The sequence below is a fragment of the Monodon monoceros genome, unplaced genomic scaffold, assembly GCF_005190385.1.
Source record: "Monodon monoceros isolate NGI ecotype Baffin Bay Population unplaced genomic scaffold, NGI_Narwhal_1 Super_Scaffold_7, whole genome shotgun sequence".
Taxonomy (NCBI): Eukaryota; Metazoa; Chordata; class Mammalia; order Artiodactyla; family Monodontidae; genus Monodon; species Monodon monoceros.
Window position 1 is genome coordinate 64,579,053 of NW_021703784.1, and position 26,469 is coordinate 64,605,521.

Genomic DNA, 26,469 nt, shown 5'->3' on the forward strand with positions numbered 1-26,469 from the left:
CTGTTTCTGTGCAAAAGCTTTTGAGTTTCATTAGGTCCCATTTGTTTATTTTTGTTTTTATTTCCATTACTCTAGGAGACAGATCAAAAAAGATATTGCTGCGATTTATGTCAAAGAGCATTCTGCCTATATTTTCCTCTAAAAGTTTTATAATATCCGGTCTGAAATTTAGATCTTTAGTCCATTTTGAGTTTATTTTTGTGTATGGTGTTAAGGAATGGTCTAATTTCATTTTTTTACATGTAGCTGTCCAGTTTTCCCAGCATCATTTATTGAAGAGATTGTCTTTTCTCCATTGTATAGTCTTGCCTCCTTTGTCATAGATTAATTAACCATAGGTGCATTGGTTTATTTCTGGGCTTTCTATCCTGTTCCATTGATCTGTATGTCTGTTTTTGTGTCAGTACCCCACTGTTTTGATGACTGTAGCTTTGTAGTAATAGTCTGAAGTTAGGGAGCCTGATAAATACATCATGCCACTCCCTTCTGGCCTGCAGAGTTTCTGCTGAGAAATCAGCTGATAACCTTATGGGAGTTCCCTTGTACATTATTTGCTGCTTTTCCCTTATTGCTTTTAATATTTTTTCTTTGTCTTTAATTTTTGTCAGTTTGATTACTATGTGTCTCAGTGTGTTCCTCCTTGGGTTTATCCTGCCTGGGACTCTGTGTGCTTCCTGGACTTGGGTTACTGTCTCCCCTGCCTTGTTAGGGAAGTTTTCAGCTATTATCTCTTCAGATATTTTCTCAGGCCCTTTCTCTCTGTTTCTTCTCCTTCTGAGACCCCTATAATGTGAATGTTGCTGCATTTAATGTTGTCCTTATTCCTTTTCACTCTTTTTTCTTTATTCTGTTCCATGGCAGTGATTTCCACCATTCTGTCTTCCAGGTCACTTATCTATTCTTCTGCCTCAGTTATTCTGCTATTGATTCCTTCTACTGTATTCTTTACTTCACTTACTGTAATGTTCAACTGTGTTTGTTCTTTAGTTCTTCTAGGTCTTTGTTAAACACTTCTTATATTGTCTCGATCTGTGCCACCATTCTTTTTCTGAGATCTTGGATCATCTTTACTATCATTACTCTGAATTCTTTTTCAGGTAGATTGTGTATCTCTACTTCACTAGTTATTCTTCTGGGGTTTTATCTTTTTCCTTCATCTGGACATATTCCCCTCCCCTCTCATTTTGTCTAACTTTCTGTGATTGCGATTTCTGTTCTGCAGGATGCAGGGTTGTATTTCTTGCTTCTGCTGCCTGCCCCCTGATGAATGAGGCTGTCTAAGAGGCTTCTGCAGGCTTGCTGGTGGGAAGCACTGGTACCTGCCCACTGGTGGGTGGAGCTGGGTCTTGTCCCTCTGGTGGGGAGGGCCGTGTAAGGGGGTGTGTTTATTGGGCAGCCGTCTACTCAGGAAGACTTTAAGCAGCCTGTCTGCTGATGGGTGGGGCTGTGTTCCCACCCTGTTGGTTGTTTGGCCTGAGTCGTCCCAGCACTGGAGCCTAGAGGCTGTTGGGTGGGGCCAGGTCTTGGTGAGAAAATGGTGTCCTCCAAGAGGGCTCACACCAATGAGTACCCCCCAGAACTGCCGCCAGTAGTGTCCTTGTCCCCACAGTGAGCCACAGCCATTCCCCACCTCCGCAGGAGACCCTCCAATACTAGCAGGTAAGTCTGGCCCAGTCTCTTAATGTGGTCACTGCTTTTTACCCTGGGTCCTGGTGCACTCGAGACCCTGTGTGCACCCTCCAAGGGTGGAGTTTCTGTTTCTCCCAGTCCTGTGGAATTCCTGTGATCAAACCCTGCTGGCCTTCAAAGCTAGAGTCCCTGGGGGCTCCTCCTCCTATTGCCAGATCCCCAGGGTGGGGAGCCTGATGTGAGGCTCAGAACTTTCACTCCTGTAGGAGAACCTCTGTTATATATTTTCCAGTTTGTGGGTCACCCACCCAGCATGTATGGGATTTGTTTTTTTCATGATTACGCCCCTCTTACCATCTCATTGTGGCTTCTTCTTTGTCTTTGGATGTAGGGTATCTTTTTTGGTACGTTCCAACATTTTTTTGTTGGTGGTTATTCAGCAGTTAGTTGTGATTTTGGTGTTTCCAGAAGAGGAGGTGAGCTCATGTCCTTCTACTCCTCCATCTTGTCTCCTCTCCCCCAGGGCTTTTGTATTTAGACATTAGGATAGAGGAGTAAGCATCCCAGACAGGATGGCCATGTGAGCAAATGTCCTGCCTGGGAAATGGGGAAGGGCTTAGCTTATGAGACAGCCAAGCATGTGGCTAAGCCATGACAGACCTTGGTCCAGGCCCTACCCCACCAGCCTTGGGCAACTTACTGGTCATAGTTTTCATGTCTATAAAAGTGGAAATCCTAGGGACATGCACATTATATGATTAAATGTGATGATGTCTGACGCACAGCACCTGACACCTAATAATGAGTATATAGCAGTTACCTATTTGGCTGGAATATTAAGAGTATGAATTGAATAATAGTTGATTACAGTGAAGCAAGTCCTGGAGGGACTTGATGCCAAGGCAGCAAGTTTGGACTTGATTCTGTAGGCAGTAGGAGTCATGGAAGTTTCTTGAGCAAGTGAGTGATGTAATCAGAGCTCTATTCCAGAGAGATGACTTGGAAGGCAGTGTGAAGAACAGATATTTAGATGTGGGGCACCATCAGCAGTACTGGGGAACCTAGGAGGAAAAAACAAGCTTGGGAGGGGAGATAAGAGTGTCAGCTTTGGAAACCTTGAGGTTGACACCTAGGCATTGGCACAAGCGGAACTGGAGTTCGGGTAGAAGATCAGGGCTGTGGTTGTATCACTGCAAGTCTTCCACTTGTTCCATTCTCTCTTGGTGTATAACAGGAAAGCATGTAGAGAAACTGGAAGGGTTAGGGACAATATCTTGTGGGAATGCCTTTACTCATGAAGCTGGAGAAGAAAGCAGGAAGACTGGAGGCGAGAGGTCGATTGTGAAGACATTGGTTGGTCCCTGTCTCATGACTCTTTCCAGACCTCAGTAACTATCAGCACTGGTCAACAAAAGCCAGTCCCTTAGTGTCACTTATCATCACCTTGTTCTAAGCACCTGGTCACTGCCAGAGGAGGACCTCTAGCAAGGCTGCTGTCCCTCACAGGGTTGTCTCCCTGCAAGGCCACTATAGCCATGCTAATGCCTTTAGAAGTAGACCCTGAGTGTCCTGTGGCCAGCTGATAAGCACCCTGCTTCTGGGTAGGAGAGACATAGCAGGATAGTCTGGCCAGCATTTCTGTGTCTGTTTTCTTGAACTGCTTAATATGAAACTTCCTGGTTACAGATTGGAAGTACTTCTTCTGATACTTCAGTTTTCAAGCATTTATTTCCCTTAAGACAGTTTTCCCAATATCAATTAATTTATAGGGATATTTCAGTATATAGATGACATTTCTTGTATAAATATTAAACTGCTTACTATGAAATTTCCTGACCAATTATGAATGGAAAAACACATCTGTTTTATTTGCTATTATACTGGGCACCATGCCCATGCTGAAAATTTCCAGTGCGTAAAGGAGAATTGAAATGGTATTTTGTGAGACCATACTTGGTGAGAGGTATACCCCAGCATTCTTGTTTCTCTGCTTCTAACTGGGAGGTGAAATTCAGTAGTAAATGCTGCAGACTTTCAAAAGGGGCTAATCTGGGTAATTCTTTGAGGGTGTTTCAACATCAAACTGGATGTGGCAGAGGCATTTTTCATGGCAAATGTTTTTAAGGTCAGGAAAATGCATCCTCTGCCATGCTGTTTGACACTCAAAGCTCTGTTATACCTTGAAATCCCCTGGAAACTTTGAGTTTCCATCTCAGACGACTTTTGCTGCCCAGGCTTCATAATCTTTTAGTACCCCAATTAGTGTAAGCCAAGTGTTAGCAGCAAGTTCATGGCCAGTGGAGCAGTTGACATATGGGCATGAAGCTGTGGCTTTCTATTTAGGGTATCATGCCATGTGTCTTCAAATGCACATGCCTACCCTGTTATCATCATCCAAGTAGACTCATCATTGAGTATGGTTAAGACCCCAGCACAACAGACAGGTGGGGACTAGAAGAAACTTACTACAAGGCAAGAATGAAGTCTGCATGTAAGACAGCCAGCAGGCTGATGGAATATCTAAAATACAAGGAGTCAAATAGCTGGGACCAAGCTACTTAAAACAATGCTGAAAATCCAGGCAGGTGAAGGCAGCTTAGTTGTGGATGATCAATACTATCTGTGGAATGATTTGGTCAGTGGCTGGAAATATGGGAAATGGTTCAACTTCCCTTCCCCATTCCCTTAGGGATAGTGTACAGACCAGTGGCAAAAATTCTAAACTCTGATAATATCAAGTATTAACGAGGATGTACAAAAACTGCTGTTTCTGTTTGTCCTTATCAATACATGTAATATTTGTAATACCACTGTGGTATTAAATGCAGAATGACGGCCTGCCCCAAAATGTCCACATCCTAATCCCTGGGACCTGTTAATACCTTACATGGTAAAAGGGACTTTACAGATGTGATTAAGTTGAGGATCTTGAGCTGGAGAGATTACCTTGGATCATCTGGGTGGTTCCAGTGTAATCACAAGAGAAGAGGGAAGCAGAAGACTCATCAGAATGATGTAGCATGAGAAAGATTCAACCAGCCATTGATGGCTTTGAAGATGAAAGGGGGCCATGAGCCAAAGAATGCTAGTAGCCCCTAGAAGCTAGAAAAAGCAAGAAAACAGATTCTCCCCTAGTGTCTCCAGAAGCGAACACAACCCTGCTGATACCTTGATTTTATCCCAGTGAGACACATTTTGGACTCTGACCTTTAGAACTGTAAGATAATAAATTTGGATTGCCACCAAATTTGTGGTAATATGTTAAAGAAGCAATAGAAAACTAATATACCCTATGACCAGCAATTCCACTCATAAGTATGCATGTCCATATACTAGGACCCTAGTCCAAAAATATCCATGATAGACTAAACTGGAGAGTGCATCCCCAGGGAACAAGCTAAATAAATTGGAGTATATTCATACCATGGATTATTACACAATGGCAACAATAAGAAAGAATGAACTGAGAAATCACGTGAGAGACTTCTAGTTACTGTAGCATGAAGAGGTCAGTGATTATCCTCTGCAAAAAAAGCAAGTGTAAAACTGGACAAAATGATCAAAAACAGGCATTTCAAGGCACTGAATATTTACCAGAAGTAGATAACAGATTGAGAAGCATTCTTGAAAAATGACAGAATATACTAGAATAATTATACCTCAATAAAACAATAAATTATACCTCAATGAAATTGTTTAAAGGATGAATCCTATAAACATAATTTTGAGTAAAAAAAAATCACAAAATAATATGCATAGTATGAGTATTTATATAAACTGTAAAAATAGATAAAAGTACAGTCTGCTGTTTAAAGGTGCATATGTTGCTGGTGGAGCTATGAAGAAGAGCAAGGAGGTGATCACGATAAAAGTGAGGATTTTGGTCATCTTTGAAGGGTGAGAGAGGGTTGTGACCTGAATGCAGAGAGGAAGGGGGTGCTTCTAGGGTACTGACAATGTTCGTACCTGAGACATGGGTGGTGGTTACGTGAGGGTTCCCTTAAAAGCATTTAAAACTGAACATATATATGTTGAATGTACTTTTCTGGATGCTTGTCATATGAAAAACTTTTAATATGTAAAGAATATGGCAAAATCACCAGATAGGGTAGCAGGCCACCACGAAAATGACCAATACCAAAGGATGGATTCTGTCTCAGTGGGGAATAGGGAGTAAACAGGAGAGCGAGAGTGAGACCAAGACTGAGGATGAGCTACATCCATTGGAGGTGGGATGGAGGCTGGAACATGATGGACATCTTGGGGGCTGGGCTTACCCTGAGTAGGCAGCCTGTGGCCACCCAACTTATTCCAGCCCCCACCAGCTGGTGGCACTGAGCCACCAGGTTTCTTCCCACCTTGGTCAGGGAACTCAAAGATGGGGGTGGAGAGACTTCAGAGGGGGAGGGGCCTCAGACTGGAATGAGACAGGCTGGGGTAGCCCAAAGGGGTCCATGGAGGGCATGGCCACACAGGGCCATGTCCCCTTGTGTAAAGCCTGGGTTTCTGCATTAGCAGAGTTCCTCTCCCTCCTAGACTTCTGCATCTTTTAAAGAACCACAAACTCATTTCGGATGGTCCTCTGATGGATGGGAATTGTCACTAATGCCACTGAGTGAGAGGAGCAAACCTAGAGCCCTTTCCCCTTGACCAGAGGCCATTTTCTCCTCAGAGTGGTCTTGGGTCTGATTTGTCTCTTCCTTGGCCCCAGACAGCCAGACAGCCTCTGCTCTGGCTGTCTATCCAGGTGCCCTACCATCCTGACTGCCTGCTCCCAGATAGGGACTCTGGGTCAGCACAGAGAAATGATCAGAGCAGTGCTAACTTGCTAATCACGTAATTTATTAGCCCAGGGTTTTAAAGAGGCTGTATATTGCAGGGAGTCACAGATCATTCCCAGGAACCCAAAGCTCTTCTCCTAGCTGAGATGGCCTACCCACTGGCCTACCCGGAACTACCTGTGTGGCTGTTGGTTTTCTTGAAAAGAACAGACAATAAGCAGTGTCTCTGACTGTAGTCCCCACCCCCCACTTCACCAGGCCCACCTCATGGTGATCACCTGTAGGAAGAAGCAACTCAGATTTGCCAAGGAGCAGGGCTTAATCTTTGTGAATGGTACCCCCCTGGAGTTGTGCAGTGCATAGACTTAACAGCTATACATAACAGCTCTGCTACTAGGCAAAGATGGGAAAGTGGGAAGGAAACTACCATTTAGGGAGCCCTTCATATGTTCCAGGTGTTTTTCATAAAACCCAGTTTTACCAGTGAGAAAACTGATACTGAGACATTAAATGATGTAACGCCTTTAACCCATTGTAGTGAAGATGGACTTCAAACTTAAGTGGGCGTTAAAATTAAAACAGAGGAGACATATCAAGATGGCAGAGTAAAAGGATTCAGAGCTCACCTCCCCCCATGAACGCCAAAAATAAATCTACACGTGGAGTAATTTTCACTGAAAATTAACTGGAGATTGGCAGAAAGACTCTTGTACAACCAACACTGTAAGAAAGATCCACACAGAATCGGGTAGGAAGGGAAGAGAAGTAATCAGGGACCTGTGCCCCTGGGAGGGGACTCAGAAGAGGAGGGGGATTACATGGACAGAGATCTCCCTGGGGAGGGAGCAGTTTGAGCCACATATTGGGCACGCCAGCCCTGAGGTCTAACACCAGATAGACGAGTTCCCTTAGGTTTGACAATCAGTGGGACTAATAGGAGGGCTGTAAGAAACCTAGACTCCTCATGAAGAGCACACACACACTTGCTAGCTCCCAAAACAAGCGGAGGAAGCAGATTGAAACTGCTTGGGCCTCTGACCGGTTTCCCACAACTGCCCCAGCCTGAGCGGAGTACACACTCCAGCCCCACTTGCTCCATGATGCTGCTCCACACTAAGGCAAGGGCTGCTGTGGCCAAGGGGAGCGCTCAGTTGTGAGGGATGGAGCTGGCTCAGACATAGAACAGCATCTGAAAGGGGCAGGAGAACCCATTACTGGTGCTTATGTAGGCAGCGCATTAGAAGCAGTCTGAGACCCCAGCTAGGGCTGGGACTGCCATGGCCCACACACAGACCCACACTGAGTGCCCAATCCAGCACTTCTCTGCTCTGAGATGAGGGTGCCAGTGATGGGAGGGGGAGAGCACATACTTAGGGGGAACAGAGCCAGTTCAGACCCTACCCTCAGGGCTTCTGCTTCAGCAACTTGGGACCCAAACTTGCTCCAAGTAAGGTGATATCAGCCACTGAGCAGAGCAGAAGGCCCAGCTCACACCTAGCTCTGGATCTAGCCCCTTCATCTCCAGCCCCACCTCCTACCAATGTGATACCTGCCAGAACAGCATGGGGGAAGATGGGACTCATGCTCATGTCAGATCCAGGTCTCCCACCAAAGCCACTGGGCACATGCAGACTGTATAGGGTCACTCCCATACAAGGACACCCATTCAAGACCAGAGTAGGTAACTGTTTCACCTAATCTCATAGAGACAGAGAAAGTTAAGCAAAAGGAGAAGATAGAGGAATTTGTTTCAATTGAAAGAACAAAAGAAAACCCCTGAAAAACAACCAATGAAATGAAAATAAATAATTTATCAGATAAAGAGTTCAAAGCATTAGTAATAAGAATGCTAACTGGATTACTGAAAAAAATAGATTAATACGGTGAGAATTTTAATAAAGAACTAGAAAATATAAAAAAGTACCCGTCAGAACTGAAGAATACAATAAATGAAATGAAAAACATGCTAGAAAAAATTAACAGCAGACTAGGTAATACAGAAGAACGTATAAGTGATCTGCAAGATAGAATAATGGAAATCACCCAGTCATAACAGCAAGAATAAAAAGAAATTTTAAAAAATAAGAACACTTTAAGGGACCTCTGGGACATCAAGCATGAAAAAAAAAAAATCAGATTATGGGGGGTCCCAGATGGAGAAGAGGGAGAAAAGTGTCCAAAATGTATTTGATGATGAAATTATGGCTGAAAAATTCCTGAACCTGAAGAAGAAAACAGATATCCAGGTACAGGAAGCACAGAGGGTCCCAAACAAGATGAACCCAAACAGACCCACACCAAGACATATTGTAATTAAAATGGCAAAAGTTAAAGAGAGAATTCCAAAGGCAGCAAGAAAGAAAACAGAGTAATATATATCAGGGAACACCCATAAGGCTATCAGCTGATTTTTCTGCAGAAACTTTGCAGGCCAAAAGGGAGTGGTATGCTATATTTAAAGTGCTGAAGGGGAAAAACCTGCAACCCAGGATACTCTACCCAGCAAAATTATCATTTAGAATTGAAGGAGAGATACAGAATTTCTCAGGCAAGCAAAACTAAAGAGTTCATCAATACTAATATGACCCTAAAACAAATGTTAGAGTCTTCTCTAAGTGGAAAATAGAAGGCTAATACAAGAAGTATATATAGGAAAGGAAAAATCCCACTAGTAAAGCAAATATATAGTAAAGGATGAGGATCGACCAATTAAATAAGCTAACATGAAGATTAAAAGACAAAAAAAATTGTAAAATCAATTTTAACTGCAACAAACAGTGAAGGAATACACATGAAGATGTAAAATAGGACATCAAAAACACAAAATGTTGGGGAGGGGAGTAAAAAAATGTAGATCTTTTAGAATGTGTTTGAACTTTGACTGTCAGTTACACATATAGGTCAACATATATGAGCCCCATAGTAACCACAAATCAAAAACCTACATTAGATACACAAAAGCTAGAGAGAAAGGAACACAAGCATACCACTAAAGAAAATCATCAAACCAAAAGGGAAGAAACTAAAAGAAGAACAGAGAAGAACTACAGAAACAGCCAGAAAACAAGTAACAAAATGGCAGTAAGTACATACCTATCAGTAATCACTTTAAATGTCAATAGACTAAATGCTCCAATCAAGACATAGGGCAGGGCTTCCCTGGTGGTGCAGTGGTTAAGAATCTGCCTGCCAATGCAGGGGACACGGGTTCGAGCCCTGGTCCGGGAAGATCCCACATGCCATGGAGCAACTAAGCCCATGCACCACAACTACTGAGCCTGTGCTCTAGAGCCCGCAAGCCACAACTACTCAGCCCATGTGCTACAACTACTGAAGCCCACACGCCTAGAGCCCGTACTCCAAAACAAGAGAAGCCACTGCAGTGAGAAGCCTGTGCACCCCAACAAAGGGTAGACCCCGCTCGCCACAGCTAGAGAAAGCCCACACGCAGCAACGAAGACCCAACACAGCCATAAAGGAAGGGGGGGTGGAGAGAGAGAGAGAGAGAGAGAAAGAAAGAAAGAAAGAAAGAAAAGAAAAGACAGAGCAGAAAGGAGCAATCAAGATGGTGGAGTAGCAGGATGTGAAGCTCACCTCTTGCCACAAATACATCAAAAGTACATCTACATGTGGAATGATTCTCACAGAATATCTACCAAATGCTGGCAGAAGACCTCTGACCTCTGAAAGGGCAAGAAAATCTCCATGTAACCGGGTAGAACAAAAGAAAAAAGAAAGTGAGAAAGGAATCCGAATGGGACCTGCACCCCTGGGAGGGAGCTCTGAAAGAGGAAAGCTTCCTGCACCCTGGGAAGTCCCCTCACCAGTAGGGACATCAGCCAGGACAGAGCTTCAGAGCCTTGGAAGAGAACACAAGAACCAGTCTGCAGCAGAAAGAATGCAGAGAGACCTGCACAGATGGTCAGTGCCACTGCTCTCCTCTCCCCAGTGCATCTGCCAGGGCAAGCGTGGGCTGGGTGCAGAAGCTCGGGCTTTGGAGATCAGACCTGGGGAGAGGATTGGGATGGGCTGCATGGAAACAGCCTGAAGGGGCTGGAGTCTGGTGCAACCACACCTGAGGGTGTATGCAGAGGAAGCCTGGGCCACCTTAGAGGCAAGGAGCCATCATGTGGGTGGCATGCAAGGGAAGGGGCGGGACCCACCATTACACTCATTACACTCTTTTTCCCTGCATGTGCTCTCAGGTGGCAGGACACTGCCTACAGGAGCCCCAGGAGCAGTCACAAGCTGCCACTGCCGCTGCCCCATTTCAGGAGTGGTTGTGAACTGCTTCCATTCCCATCACATGCTCTGGGGACATGCATGAGCCACCACCGCTGCTGAGAACACCATGACTGGGCACCAGCTGCTGCATCTACACACTCCCTATTAAGGGGATAACAGCCAGCACATACTGAGGAAAGAGGTGACAGGCATCCATACTAAAAACAGCCCTTGCACCAAAAATACTAAAGCCACACAAGCTACACAGGGGCACTTCCACATATAAACAGCCCTCCAAGACCTCAATGGATAATTGTTTCTCCTAAACTCACAGAATAAGAGAAGTATAAGTAAAATGAAGAAGCAGAGAAACCACTCCCAGTTAAAAGCCCAAGAGAATTCCCCTGAAAGAACAATGAAACAGATCCCTTCAGCCTAATAGACACCAATTTCGAAAAGGAGATAAAGAAAATACTGAAGGAATTAGGAAAGGCTATCAACAGAAATGCAAAGTACTGCAGAAAGGAACTAGAAACTGTAAAGAGAAACCAAGAAAAATTAGAAAACTCATTTGCCAAGACAAAAACTGGACTAAAGGCAATGAATAGCAGAATAAATAATGCAGAAGAACAAATAAGTGACCTGGAAGACAGAATAATGAAAATCACACAGGACAGCAGACAAACACCAATTTTAAAAAAATGAAAGCAATATAAGAGACCTATGGGATAATATAAAGTATGCCAATCTATGCATAATAGGGATTGTAGAAGGGGAAGAAAGAGAAAAGGGAACTGAAAGTGTATTTGAGGATATTATGGCTGAAAACTTCCCAAACCTAAAGAAGGAAACATATCCAGGTACAGGAAGCACAGAAGGTCCCAAACAAGGTAAACCCAAACAGACCTACACTGAAACATATTATAATAAAAATGGCAAAAGTTAAAGAGAGGGTTCTAAAGGCAGCAAGAAAAACACAGAGTTCATTACAAGTGAACATAAGGTTATCAGCTGACTTCTCTACAGAAACGTTGCAGGCTAGAAGGGAGTGGAAAAAATATATTCAAAGTCCAGAAAGGGAAAAATCTGCAACCTAGGATACTCTACTCAGCAAAATTATCATTTAGAATAGAAGGAGAGATAAAGAATTTCTCAGAAAAGCAAAAACTAAAAGAATACAGCAATACTAAGCCTATCCTAAAGGAAATATTGAAAGGTCTCCTATAAATAGAAAAGAAGTAAGAATATATAGGAAAGAGAAAATCACAATTGGAAAACAAATCACCTAAATAAGCGAGTACACAGATTTTTTAAAAAATCAAAAAATTTCTGTGAAAGTGATGATAACCACAATGAACAGCAAAAGGATGAACATGAAGATGTAAAAGAGGACATCAAAATCATGAAATGTGGGGGAGGAAGAACATGTAGCTTTTTTTTTTCATTTCCTAGAATGTGTTTGAGCCTATATGACTACCAGTCTAAGGTGAGTAGATACAGGATGGGGTTAACATACTTGAAAAACAGGCTAACCACAAATCAAAAACATACAATAGATTCACACAAAAAAAACAAAAAATGAGAACATAAGTATAATACAAAAGAAAATCATCAAACCACAAAAAGAAAGGGACAAAGAAGAAATATAAAATCAGTGGGAAAAAGTGTTAAAATGGCAATAAATAGATATCTATCAATAATTACCTTAAATGTCAATGGACACAATGCTCCAATCAAAACACACAGAGCAGCAGAGTGGATTTTTTAAAAAAAGACCTTACAATATGCTGCCTACAAGAGACCCACTTTAGGGCAAAGGATATACATAGATTGAAAGTGAGGGGATGGAAAAAGATATTTCAAGCAAACGGGAATGAAAAAACAGAGGTTACAATTCTCATATCAGACAAAATAGACTTTAAAACATAGGCCATAAAGATAAAGGACACTGTATAATGATAAAAGGATCAACACAGGAAGAGGACTGTACACTTGTCAACATACAGGCACCTAATATAGGAGCACCCAAATACATAAAACAAATATAACAGACATAAAGAGAGAAAATGACAGTAATATAATAATAGTAGGAGACTTTAACACCCCACTCACATCAATGGACAGCTCTTCTAGACAGAAAATTAATAAGGTAACAGAGATCTTAAATGATACAGTAGAACAGTTATACATAATTGATATTTTCAGGACATTACATCCAAAAAATCAGAATACACATTCTTTTCAAGTGCACATGGAACATTCTCTAGGATTGACCACACACTAGGGTACAAAACAAGCCTCAACAAATTTAAGAGTACAGAAATTATCTCAAACATCTTTTCTGACTACACCAGCATGAAACTAGAAATCAACCACAGAAAAAGAAACGAGAAAAAAATGATTACATGGAGATTAAACAACGTACTACTAAAAAACAACTGGATCAACGATGAAATCAAAAAGGAAATTTAAAAATACCTTGAGACAAATGCCAGTGAAAACACACCATACAAAATCTTTGGGGTGCAGCAAGAGCAGTTCTCAGAGGAAAGTTCATAGCGACACACGCCTTTCTCAGAAAACAAGAAAAATCAAGTAAACAACCTAACCTACACTTAAAAGAATTAGAAAAAGAACAAACAAAACCTAAAGTCAGCAGAAGGAAATAATAAAGATCAGAGAGGAAATAAATAAAATAGAGATTAAAAAAACAATAGACATTCTCTGACATAAATCACAGCAGGATTTTTTTTGATCCACCTCGTAGAGTAATGAAAATTAAAACAAAGATAAACAAATGGGACCTAATTAAACTTAAAAGGTTTTGCACAGCAAAGGAAACCATAAACACGAAAAGACAACCCACAGAATGGGAGAAAATATTTGCAAAGGAAGCAACTGACAAGGGATTAATCTCCAAAATATACAAACAGCTCAAGCAGCTCAATATCCAGTAAAACCAAAAAATCCAATCAAAACATGAAGATCTAAATAGACGTTTCTCCAAAGAAGACATACAGATGGCCAAAAAGCACATGAAAATATGCTCAACATCACTAATTATTAGAGAAATGCCAATCAAAACTACAAAGAGGTATCACCTCACAGTGGTCAGAATGACCATCATCAAAAAAAATCTACAAATAGTAAATGCTAGAGAGGATGTAAAGAAAAGGGAACCCTCCTACACTGTTGGTGGGAATGTAATTGGTACAACTATTATGGAGAACAGTATGGAGGTTCCTTAAAAAACTAAAAATAGAACTACCATATGATCCTGCAATCCCACTCCTGGACATATACCCAGATAAAACCATAATTCAAAAAGATACATGCACCCCTATGTTCATTGCAGCACAATTTACAATAGCCAGGACGTGGAAGCAACCTAAATGTCCATTGACAGAGGAATGGATAAAGAAGATGTGGTGTGTGTGTATGTATGTATGTATATATATCACAATGGAATATTACTCAGCCATAAAAAAGAATGAAAGAATGTCATTTGCAGCAACATGGATGGACCTAGAGATTGTCATACTGAGTGAAGTAAGTCAGACAGAGAAAAACAAATATCATATATCGCTTATATGTGGAATCTTTAAAAATGTTACAAATGAACCTATTTACAACACAGAAATAGAGTCACAGATGTAGAAAACAAAGTTATGGTTACCAGGGGGGAAAAGGAGGGGAGGGATAAACTGGGAGATTGGAATTGACATATACACACTACTATATATAAAGTAGATTACTAAAAGACCTACTGTATAGCATAGGGAATTCTTCTCAATACTCTGTAATGACCTACATGGGAAAAGAATTTTAAAAAGAGTGGATATATATATGTATAACTGATTCACTTTGCTGTACAGCAGAAACTAACACAACATTGCAAATCAACTATACTCCAATAAAAATTAAATTTTAAAAAACAATAGGAAAAAAATCAATAAAACCAAGAGCTGGTTCTTTGAAAGGGTAAACAAGATTGACAAACCTCTAGCCAGGCTCACCAAGAAGAAAAGAGAGAGAACCAAAATAAACAAAATAAGAAATGAAAAAGGAGACACAACAACCCATACCACAGAAAATCATAAGAGAATACTATGAACAATTATATGCCAACAAATTCAACAATCTAGAAGAAATGGACAAGTTTCTAGAAACATACAGCCCACCAAAATTGAATCAAGAAGAAACAGATAATTTGAACAGACCGATCACTAGAGATGAAGTAGAATCTGTAATTTTAAAACTCCCTACAAACAAAAGTCCAGGACCAGATGGCTTCACAGGTGAATTCTACCAAACATACAAACAAGAACTTTTACCGATCCTTCTCAAACTCTTCCAAAAACTTGAAGAGGAGGGAACACTCCTAAAGACATTCTACGAAGCCACGATCATCCTGATACCAAAACCAGCAAAGTCCTAGCCAGCCACAGCAATCAGATGAGAAAAAGAAATAAAAGGTATCCAGATTGGAAGGGAAAAGGTAAAATTGTCATTATATGCAGATGTCATGATTCTATATAGAGAAAACCCTAAAGACTCCACAAAAAAACTACTAGAGCTGATAAATGAATTCAGCAATGTAGCAGGATACAAGATTAACAAGATTCTTTTTTTTTTATAGTTCCCTTTGCTGTGTAAAAGCTTGTAAGTTTGATTAGGTCCCATTTGTTTATTTTTGTTTTGTACATATGTATAATGGAATACTATTCAGCCATAAAAAAAGAACAAAATAATGCCATTTGCAGCAACATGGATACAACTTGAGATTATCATACTAAGTGAAGTAAGTCAGAAAGAGAAAGACAAATACCATATGATATCACTTATACGTGGAATCTAAAATATGACACAAATGAACCTATCTACAAAACATAAACAGACTCACAGACATAGAGAACAGACTTGTGCTTGCCAAGGGGGAGGGGGTTGGGGGAGGGATGGAATGGGAGGTTTGGGTTAGCAGAGATAAGCTATTATATATGCAATGGATAAACAACAAGGTCCTACTGTATATTCAGTATCCTATGATAAACCATAATGGAAAATAATATATATATGTATGTATGTGTGTATATATATATATATATATATATATCTGAGTCACTTTTCTGTACAGCAGAAATTAACACATTGTAAATCAACTATACTTCAATATAAATAAATAAATAGATAGATACATTCTAAAAGAAAAGAAGACACAGGGTGGCTGATTGGATAAAGAAAAAAATCCCCATCTAAATGCTGCTTACAAGAGACTCACTTCAGAACTGAAGATACACACAGACTGAAAGTAAGGGGAAGGAAGAATATTTCATGCAAATGGAATGACCAAAGCAGGAGTAACAATACTCATATAAGACAAAATAGACTTTAAAACAAAGTCTATAGCAAAAGACAAGGGCATTAAATAATGATAAAGGGGGGCTTCCCTGGTGGCGCAATGGTTGAGAGTCCGCCTGCCGATGCAGGGGACACGGGTTTGTGCCCCAGTCTGGGAAGATCCCACATGCCGCGGAGCGGCTAGGCCCGTGAGCCATGGCCACTGAGCCTGCACGTCCAGAGCCTGTGCTCCGCAACAGCAGAGGCCACAACAGTGAGAGGCCCACGTACTGCAAAATAATAATAATAATGATGATAAAGGGATCAATACAAGAAGAAGATGTAACACTTGTTAACATATATGCACTTAAATATATAAAGCAAACATTGACATAACAGGAGAAATTGACAGTAATACAATAATAGTAGGGGACTTTTTTAAATTTATTTTTTGGCTGTGTTGGGTCTTCGTTGCTGCACACGGGCTTTCTCTAGTTGCAGCAAGTGGTGGCTACTCTTCGTTGCAGTGCGTGGGCTCCTCATTGCAGTGGCTTCTCTTGTTGTGGAGCACGGGCTCCAGGCACACAGGCTTCAGTAGTTGTGGCACGGCATGTGGGATCTTCCCAGACCAGGGCTCAAGCCTGTGTCCCCTGCATTGGCAGGCAGATTCTTAGCCACTGTGCCACCAGGGAAGTCCCACTTGGGGACTTTAATACCCACTTACATCAATGAACAGATAACCAGAAGAAAATCAGTAAGGAAACAGTGGTCTTAAATGATATATTAGATTAGTTGGACCTAATAGATATCTACATTCCACCCAGAAATAGCAGAATACACGTTTTTTTCAAGTGCACGTGGAATGTTCTCCAGGATAGAGCACATGCTAGGCCACAAAACAAGTCTCAACAAATTTAAGAGGATAGAAATTATATCAAGCATTTTCCCAAACACAATGGTATGAAACTAGAAATCCGTTACAGGAAGAAAAATGGGAAAAGCACAAACACATGGAGACTAAACAATGTTCTACTTTAGAAAAACGGTGGGTCAATGAAAAAAATCAAAAAAGAAAGCAGAAAATACCTCGAGACAAACAAAAATGGAAACACAACTTTCCAAAATCTGTGGGATGCAGGAAAAGCAGTTCTAAGAGGGAACCTTATAGCAATACAGGACTATTTAAAGAAATAAGAAAAAAATCTCTAATAAACAATCTAACTGACCATCTAATGGAATTAGAGAAAGAAGAACAAACAAAGCCCAAAGTTAGCAGAAGGAAGGAAATAATAAAGATCAGAGAGTAAATAAATAAAATAGAGACCAAAAAAACAAAACAAAACCCAAATATCAATGAAACCAAAAGCTGGCGTTTTTTGAAAAGATAAACAAAATTGACAGATTTTTACCCAAGCTCACCAAGGGAAAAAAAAAGAGAGAGGATCCCAAAAAACAAAATAAGAAATGAAAGAAGAGAAATAACAACCAATATCACAGAGATACAAAAAAATCATAAGAGAATACTATGAACAGTTATATGCCAAAAACTTGGACAACCTAGAAGAAATGGTCAAATTTCTAGAAACATACAACCTTCCAAGACTGAATCAGGAAGAAACAGTCTGAACAGAGTGATCACTAGTAGTGAATTGAATTTGTAATTTTAAGAAAACCAAACGAACAAACAAACAAAAAGAAAAAAACTCCCAGAAAACAAAAGTCCAGAAAGATTCACAGGGAAATTCTACCAAACATATAAAGAAGAACTAATATCATCCTTCTCAACTATTAAAAAAATTGAAGAGGAGAGAACATTTGTAAATTCACTTCTACAAGGCCATCATTACCTTGATACCAAAATCAGGCAAAGACACTACAAAAAAAAAAAACAGAAAGAAAATCGCAGGCCAATATCTAAGATAAATATAAACAAAAATTCTCAACAAAATATTACCAAACCAAATTCAACAATATAAAAATCCCAGAATCAAGTGTGATTTATTCCAGGAATGCAAGGATGGTTCAGTATCCCCAAATCAGTATGATACATCACATTAACAAAAAGAAGGATAAAAATCACACGATTATCTCAATAGACACAGAAAAGGCATTTGACAAAATTCAACATCCATTCATGACAAAAATTCTCATCAAGTTGTTATAGAACGAACATATCTCAATATAATAAAGACAATTTATGACAAACTCACAGCTAACACCATACTCAACAATGAAAAGTTAAAAGCTTTTTCTCTAGAACCAGGAACATGACAAGGATGCCCATTCTCATCACTTCTGGTTAACATAGTTTAGAAGTCCTAGCCGTAACAATCAGAAAAGAAATAGAAATAAAAGGCATCCAACCAGATGGGAAGAAGTAAAACTGTCACTATTTGTAGATGACATGATACTATGTATTGAAAACTCTAAAGTCTCCACCAAAAAAATGATTAGAACTAATAAGTGAATTCAGTAAAGTTGCAGGATATAAGAATACCTAGGAATAAACTTAACTAAGGAGGTGAAATTCCTATAATCTGAAAACCATAAAACACTTATGAAGGAAATTGAAGACAATACAGAGAAATGGAAAGATATCCCATGTTCATGGATTGGAAGAATTAATATTGTTAAAATGTCCATACTACCCAAAGCAATCTACAGATTTAACACAATCCCTACCAAAATACCCATGACGCTTTTCACAAAGCTAGAACAAATAATCCTAAAACATATATGTAACCACAAAACACCCCAAATTGCAAAAGCAATCTCAAGAAAAAAGAACAAAGCTGGAGGAATCACTCGCCCTGACTTTAGACTATACTACAAAGCTACAGTAATCAAAATAGCATGGTGCTTGCACAAAAACAGACACATAGATCAATGGAATAGAATAGTGAGCCCAGAAATAAACCCACACACTTGTGGTCAATTAATCTAAAACAAAGGAGGCAAGAATATATGATGGGAAAAAGTCTATTCAATAAGTGATACAAGGAAAACTGGACAGCTACATGTAAAAGAATAAAATTAGAACACTTGTTCATATCATATACAAAAATAAACTCAAAATGAATTGAAGACCTAAATTTAAGACCTGAAACCATAAAACTCCTAGAGGACAACATAGGCAGAACACTCTTTGCCATAAGTTGTAGCAATATTTTGGGGGATCTCTCTCCTAACACAAAAGAAATAAAAGCAAAAATAAATAAATGGGACCTAATTAAACTTTAAAACTTGCACAGCAAAAGAAATATTGACAAAATGAAAAGACAACCTACTGAATGGAAGAAAATATTTGCAAATGATATTACCAGTAAGTGGTTAGTTTCCAAAATATATAAATAGCTTATACAACTCAATATCAAAAAGTCAAACAACCTGATTAAAAAATGGGCAGATGTGCATCTGAAGCTTGTGCTCTGCAACGGGAGAGGCCGCGACAGTGAGAGGCCCGTGCACCGTGATGAAGAGTGGCCCCCGCTCACCGCAACTAGAGAAATCCCTCGCACAGAAACAAAGACCCAACACAGCCAAAAATAAAGAAAGAAGTTTTCATTTTAAAAAAAAGGGCAGAAAACCTGAATAGACATTTTTCCGAAGAACATGTACAGATGACCAACAGGCACATGAAAAGATGCTCAACGTGGCTAATCATCAGAGAAATGCAAATCAAAACGATAATGAGATATCATGTCACACCTGTCAGAATGGCTACCATCAAAAAGTCTGCAAATAATAAATGCTGGAGAGGGTGTGGATAAAAGAGAACCCTTCTACACTGTTGGTGGGAATGTAAACTGTTGCAACCACTATGGAAACAGTATGGAGCTTCCTCCAAAACTAAAAATAGAACTACCATATTATCCAGCAATTCCACTGCTGGGTATATATCTGGAAAAGATGAAAACTAATTCAAAAAGATACATGCGCCCTGATGTTCACAGCAGCACTATTTACAATAGCCAAGACATGGAAGCAACCCAAGTGCTCATCAACAGATGAATGGATCAAGAAGATGTGGTATATATATAATATGGAATACTACTCAGCCATAAAAAAGAATGAAATAGTGCCATTTGCAGCAATGTGGATGGACCTAGAGAATACTATGCTTAGTGAAATAAGCCAGAGAAAGACAAATACTATATGATTTCACTTATATGTGGAATCTTAAAAATAAAACAAATTAATATAACAAAACGGAGACTCACAGATATGAGAACAAACTAGTGATTACCAGGGGGGAAAGGGAATGCGGGAGGGGGAAGATAGTGGTAGGGGATTAACAAACTACTATGCCTAAAATAAATAAGCAAGGATATACTGTACAGCATAGGAAAATATAGCCATTGTTTTATAATAACTTTAAATGGAGTAAAATCTACAAAAATATTGAATCACTGTGTTGTATACCTGAAACTAATATAACACTGTAAATCAATTATAGTGTAAATCAGCAATAAAAGGAAAAAGAAATAAATTGGAGTAAATTAAATGGTCATTTTGAAACATTCTCCCATATTGGACATTTTCTTTCTCTAGCAATCATAGAACTCCCCTGTCTTTAAAAGGGAACAACAGGGCTTCCCTGGTGGCGCAGTGGTTGAGAGTCTGCCTGCCGATGCAGGGGACACGGGTTCGTGCCCTGGTCCGGGAAGATCCCACATGCCGCGGAGCGGCTGGGCCCATGAGCCATGGCCGCTGAGCCTGCGCGTCAGGAGCCTCTACTCCACAACAGGAGAGGCTGCAACAGTGAGAGGCCCGCGTAGCGCAAAAAAAAAAAAAAAAAAAGGGAACAACAAATCCTCCCACCTCCATCCATAGCTCTCCTTCCTCAGGCTCCCAAGTTCATCCTTTGCACCCATGCCCATTGCCTCCACCTCTCATCTGCCCATTCTGCTGTTCACACCTTGCCACCACCTGCACATGGCCTTGCTCTCTCCCAAGCCACCAGCAGGACCATGTCCCCTGGGAACTCTTTCCAGCCCTTACCCTCTTCACCCTCTTGGGAGCATGTGGCTCTATTGGTCATCCCCTCTTTCTGGAATTTTCTTTCTTGGCCTCCAGGACATTGGGAAATCATTCATGCATTTATTTATTAATATCTTTTGAGGTCTGTGCATGCCAGGTACTGGGCCAGGCACTGGAGCAAAGCAAGATCAACTGTCTGCAGTCACGTTGGTCACGCTCCGAGCAGAGGCAGATTTCATTAGATAAGCACACAAACCACTGCTTGAGAACTGGAGTGAGTGCTATGAAGGAAGAGTGCGGGGGTTGTGAGAACATAAGACAGGGTGCCCTCACCAAGGCCAGGTGTCAAGGCTTCACTCAGGAGGCAGTGCTTTGAGCTGAGGTCTGCAAGAGGATCAGGAGGCAGCTACTTGGGAAGAACAATCTAGATGTTGCAACAGCATGTGCAGAGGCCAAGATGATGGAGGAGCACAGCCTACTGGGACGTTGTGAAAGGAAGCCCCTGTGACCAGTGCAGAGTGAATGAGGGGGAACGTGGCATGAAGTGAGACTGGAAGGGTGGGCCGGAGTCAGCTTTTGCCTTGTAAAACCATGGATTAGGATTCTGGACTTTATCTTACGTGAAATAGCTGTGTGGGCATACAAGTTGTGACCTGCACAATCCCTGGGGCCAGAGTTATATTGTAGTCTGTGGTAATGATACCTTGGAAATATGAAGATGTGCCCTGGAGTTGTGCAGTGTGCATCCTGCACAACCATACCCAGAAGCCAAACAGTCTAGCTGCAGTGGGTAGAATGGACTGGAGAGGGCAAGAGGCTTTGAGGAGCCCAGTTAGGAGCCTGCTGCAGTGGCCCCAATGTCAGCCTACCTTCCCCTTCACGCTCACTCCCTTAGTGAGCTCACCTTTGTCCCTGTCTGCCTTTCTAGCAGTTCCTTCTTAGGGTAACTTCCTAATCTTTGACTTGGGTGGAATTTAAGGAACACTCATCACCAAGCAGTCAGCGGAGGACAGGAATCAGCCCAGAGGGCATAGGACCCTACCTGACAGAGGGTGATTCAGCATGAGCAAGGCAAGGGAGCAGGGCTCAGCCACTGGGCAGGGTCCAAGCTGGAGGCTCACATATGTGCATGAACCAACATGGGAGCAGAAAGGAAGCTGAGCTCCAGGCCTCACGGGTGGTCCCTGAGCCCTTGGTCATTCGGCAAGAGAGCTTGGAGCAGAGTCTGAGCCCAGCAGGGGTGGAGTAGGGTTGGTCTACAACTGGGATAAGGCCTGGGAGGGGGCAGGCAGGATGGGGCCCAGGGGTTTGGGGAGCCCTAAGGAGATTCCCCAGCCCTGGGCCCTTGGCTTATGGCCCAGTAGGTGTTGATCTTTGTGGGGCCTGGGCACACCTGACTGTGGCAGCTACAACTGCAAGAGTCCCAAGGCTAAGACCTGGAACCACAGCCCAGCCTGCCAGAGCCACCGGCCTCCCGCTCTGCTGGTCCTGGACGATCCCTGTTCCTGTTGACCATGCCGCTGCTGGAGCCCTGACATTGTCCCCCAATCCCTTCCCTCCCAGAGACTCAGCCTCCCATCTTTGAAACCCAGAACATTTATTATTTTCTATTATTTTCTCTTACATCATTTACTTCATCAGACCTTCGGCACAGTTAGGGTTTTTTTCAAATAACTTTAGTGAAATATTATCCAACGAGCCACCATATAACCAGCACCCAGCTCAAGGGATACAGCAATCCCAGCTCCCCAGTCTTCCCTCCGCTTGCCCTTTTTGGACATAATCTTCAACCTCAACTCTCCTGACTTGTATAGTCATCAGGCTTTTGCCTTTTTCCTTCTTTTTTTTTTTTTTAAACTTTTCCTTTTCCTTCTATTACCTCAGTCTGCATCCCTAAGTAGTAGGCAGAGCTCCTTTCTTTATGTTTTCACTATGCCAGGTCCTCAGGGAAGGCGCTTCCACAGGGGTGCGAGTGCAGAGGGGCAAGTGCAGGGCGGGGCCTTGGGGGGCAGGAGAAGGCAGAGGGGTCCACAGAGGGTTAGAGGGGCAGCCAGAGGAGGTGACCAGTAAAGAGAAGGAAGACAGGGAGGGGTCAGGGGAAGTGAGGGCGGGAGGAAATGGTTGTATAAAAGCTCAGGACCCACGGTGGAACTCTCCTGAAAATATAATCCAGCTGCCAGCCTCAAACCCGTCCGCCTTGCTCTGTCCTTAGTCTTTCGGATGACACATAATCTACTGAGTACTCCCTGCCGGGTGGGCTTCTCTGCCCTTTAGGGGCCCGCCCTCCCGTCTTAAGGGAGAGGCAGCTTAGTCCTCCTAACTCACCACTTTGTCCCCCAGTGTAGCTGCAGGCCCTCCCCTCCTTGCCCCCCCTCACGGCTGGCTCTGTGGGGCAGGGTGAAGGCAGAGGGAGAGGGGCCCCGAGAGACAGGTGAGACCCAGGGCACAGAGTCGGGTCGGGGTCCTCTCGCCTGGGATTCTGTTTCCAGGGCGAAAACTACATGCTCTGGGGTCTGCTTTCTTTCAGTGAGAGATGAGACGCCCATGCCCCAGCACCTCTGCCCCTCGCTGCCCCCTGCTTTGAATTCTCGCTGCACACACTGCCCATCCTTCCAACACCCACCTGCCCCTGGTTGTCTCATGGGGATGCTCTTCTCTCCCAGCAGGACAGGGAGCTAGCTCTTCAGGAGCACAGAATGGTGTCCTATGGGAGAGGGGAGACACCCTCCCCAGGACCATGCTGGGCACGTGGTGGGTGGCAGAAGGAAGAGGACACCCAATGCCAGTTTGGGGCCATGTGGCACCACTGAAGCAATGTGTGTTTTTTTGTTTTCTATGCAGACATCGTCAACTGTGACCTGAAATCCACACTGCGAGTGTTGTACAACCTCTTCACCAAGTACCGGAATGTGGAGTGAGGGGCAGACTGGACCGTCCCCTGAACCGCCTTAACCTGCTTATTCCTGTCTCTTGCTCTGTGCTCTCTCCCAAGTCCGCCTGCTCTATTCCCAGAGATAGTGGAAACTGAGATTAGGAAGGAAATGATCAGTAACTCAGGGGGCTGACCCACACCTCCCAGGCTCTAAAGCTGACCCTGCAATGGCTTGTGAAGGTTGTTGCCATTCTGGTGCCAGGTCCAGATTTCCCTCAGTGTGATTTGGAACCAACTTAGGCACACCAACTCAGGCACAAGAGCCCACCCACCCTCAGAAGATGAAAATAAAGATAATAGTTACCATCTAATGAGTGTAACCTATGGGCTGGGCACCACAGTAAGTGCTCTGAGCTACTCAGACTCACGAATACCCATGACTCCCATTGAAGCAGATGTTATCAGCCCCTTTTACAGATACGGAAACTGAGGCTCAGAGAGGTTACATGACTTGCCAGAAGCTACCATTTGTTTTTCTTCTTTGAAGAACATATGTGTTAATAACCAGCCCATTGCATTACAGTCTCTGCACATTCTATTCTTGTGTGTGTGTGTGTGTGTGTGTACGTGTGCACCTGTGCCCTCCAAGAAGACAGGAGCCCCCTGATCTCACCACCAGGCAGGCTAGGTCAGGGCTCAGTGATTCACACTGAAATTGGCAAATCAAATTTCACCCAATTAATAGTGTGTGTGTGGCAGGAGTCATGTCCCTCAACTCCTTCGCAAATGAAAATTACTCTTAATTCCTTCAGATTTGTAATAACCCCTTACTCTGGTTTCAGGGTGACATTTGGGGTGGATTCTGTTTAAAATTAATGGAATGGCACATTTTGCAGCCTTCTTGCTTGATTGCATGTAATGGAAGTGCCCTATATTTTCCTACAAAATAAGTCCTCAATTCACTATCGTTAGGCAAATGTACAATATACCCAGGCACCACAGAGAGCTGGGCGCGGGCCCATGCGAGCAGGGCTTGGGAAATAGGGCTCTTCAACAGGGACCCTTGAGCTTAAAGAAAGGAACTCCTTTTTGCCCTCTAATTGATCATTTAGACCATTTCTGGCTAAGTCTGCCCACATGCAATTACTGGCTAATTCAGGCGAGGAAAAATGTAAGTTATTTAGACTCAAGCTGAGTGGTTTCCTTGCGTGGGTTACCCGCAGGCTTGCGGTTACATGGATCCCCTCTACGTGAACCCAAGTTTGGAATACAGGGCTCTAGTTGTCCCAGCCTGCGGGGCCTGGAGGGATAGGAAAGGGGCTGAAGTGGGGGTGACTAGGAGGACAAGAAGCGTGGGGCAAATACTCATACACTTAGTATGCATGGGACCCCCCTTAGACCGAAGGTTGCAGCTTGGGGTACTTAACACTTGTACTCATAAGTTGACCAAGCCCTTGGGATAATTAATAACTTGTACTGATATTATATCTTCATTATAGAATTTTCCTAAGTATGCTCAGGGGACACCAGTCTGTATCCCCACCGCCAGAAGTCTATGCCTGCTTTGTCACTACTTTAGGCCCAATTGCCCAAAGCCCATCCCTAGTTTGAGGAATTCACTGTGATCTCTGTCTACACCACCCAGAGGGAGGCCTCCCATCATGTCCAAAACATTCCTTCCAGCTTTTCATCACTTCTTACTCTATGGTCTAGCTGCAGTCACTCAGAACCCATACAATTTCAATATACTACCTATTTCTGGGGAGATTTTGCTCTAAGAAAGAAGTATTAGCATAATGAGCATTAAGGATAGAAAGAAAATGTACTCTCTGGGTCAATTTGTGTAAAAGTATACAATTCTTTTTACATAATTAGTGAAATATTTCATTTGTCATTAGGAAACACGAAATACTGTGATATTTGTTTGCTCTCTTTTAAATTCCTGATAGCAAATCAACATAAATAATTGCTTTGTCTCCTTGAGCAATACTAAAGCAGGATGAAATAAATAATGCATTCATTTAAACGTGCTTTGCTGTATGAATTTTGTCTCCTTTTTTTGTGTTCTTATATTCAAGCTGCAAGTGGACAGTGGACAAGTGGCCTTATTAAGAGCATTCTTTTTTTATATTTTACAAATATACTGTATGAAGACACATCAGAACACTCGGAAACTTTTTTAATAGCAGGTCTAGTTTATCAGAAAATTGTGTTTTGAGACTGAGGTCTTCGCCACAGTCCAGAATCCCAGGGCTTGGGCCTGGTTTTATAACGCTGCCATCTCATTTAGAGGTTTTGTTTAGATTCTGGAAACTTCTGCGTAATACATGACTATGTTTTTGAAGGGGGGTAAAAGGCATCAGGAAACAAGTAAATCAAACTTAACCCTCATCTCTTTTAAAAGAAAAAAGAAAAGCTGAGGCAAGAATCAAGTCTCTGTAGGCTCACTGGGTCCTTTTTCCCCCTTTTCCTCTTTTCTAAATTTAAATTGATTGATTTTTTAATAGTTGATGTATAAATGGTACAAAATTTAAAAAGTGTGAATGGGTATCTAGTGAAAAACCTACTTCCTCTCCCTCCCCTCCCCCAGCAGCCAGTACCTGTCCCCAGAAGCAACTATTTTGTTCTGTTTCTTATATTCACTTC

General features: G+C 42.0%; 1 protein-coding gene across 2 annotated transcripts in view; it reads left to right on the forward strand.

Annotated features, from left to right (window-relative positions):
* Positions 1 to 25,848, forward strand: part of PARVA (parvin alpha) — a 181,868-nt gene extending 156,020 nt beyond the window's left edge. For both annotated transcript variants that reach the window (XM_029207887.1, XM_029207886.1), the window contains one exon: positions 23,793 to 25,848. In XM_029207887.1, coding sequence (XP_029063720.1) covers positions 23,793 to 23,869 — 77 coding nt within the window. In that variant the 3' untranslated portion in view covers positions 23,870 to 25,848. The remainder of the gene's footprint in view (positions 1 to 23,792) is intronic.
* Positions 25,849 to 26,469: the final 621 nt, after the last annotated feature.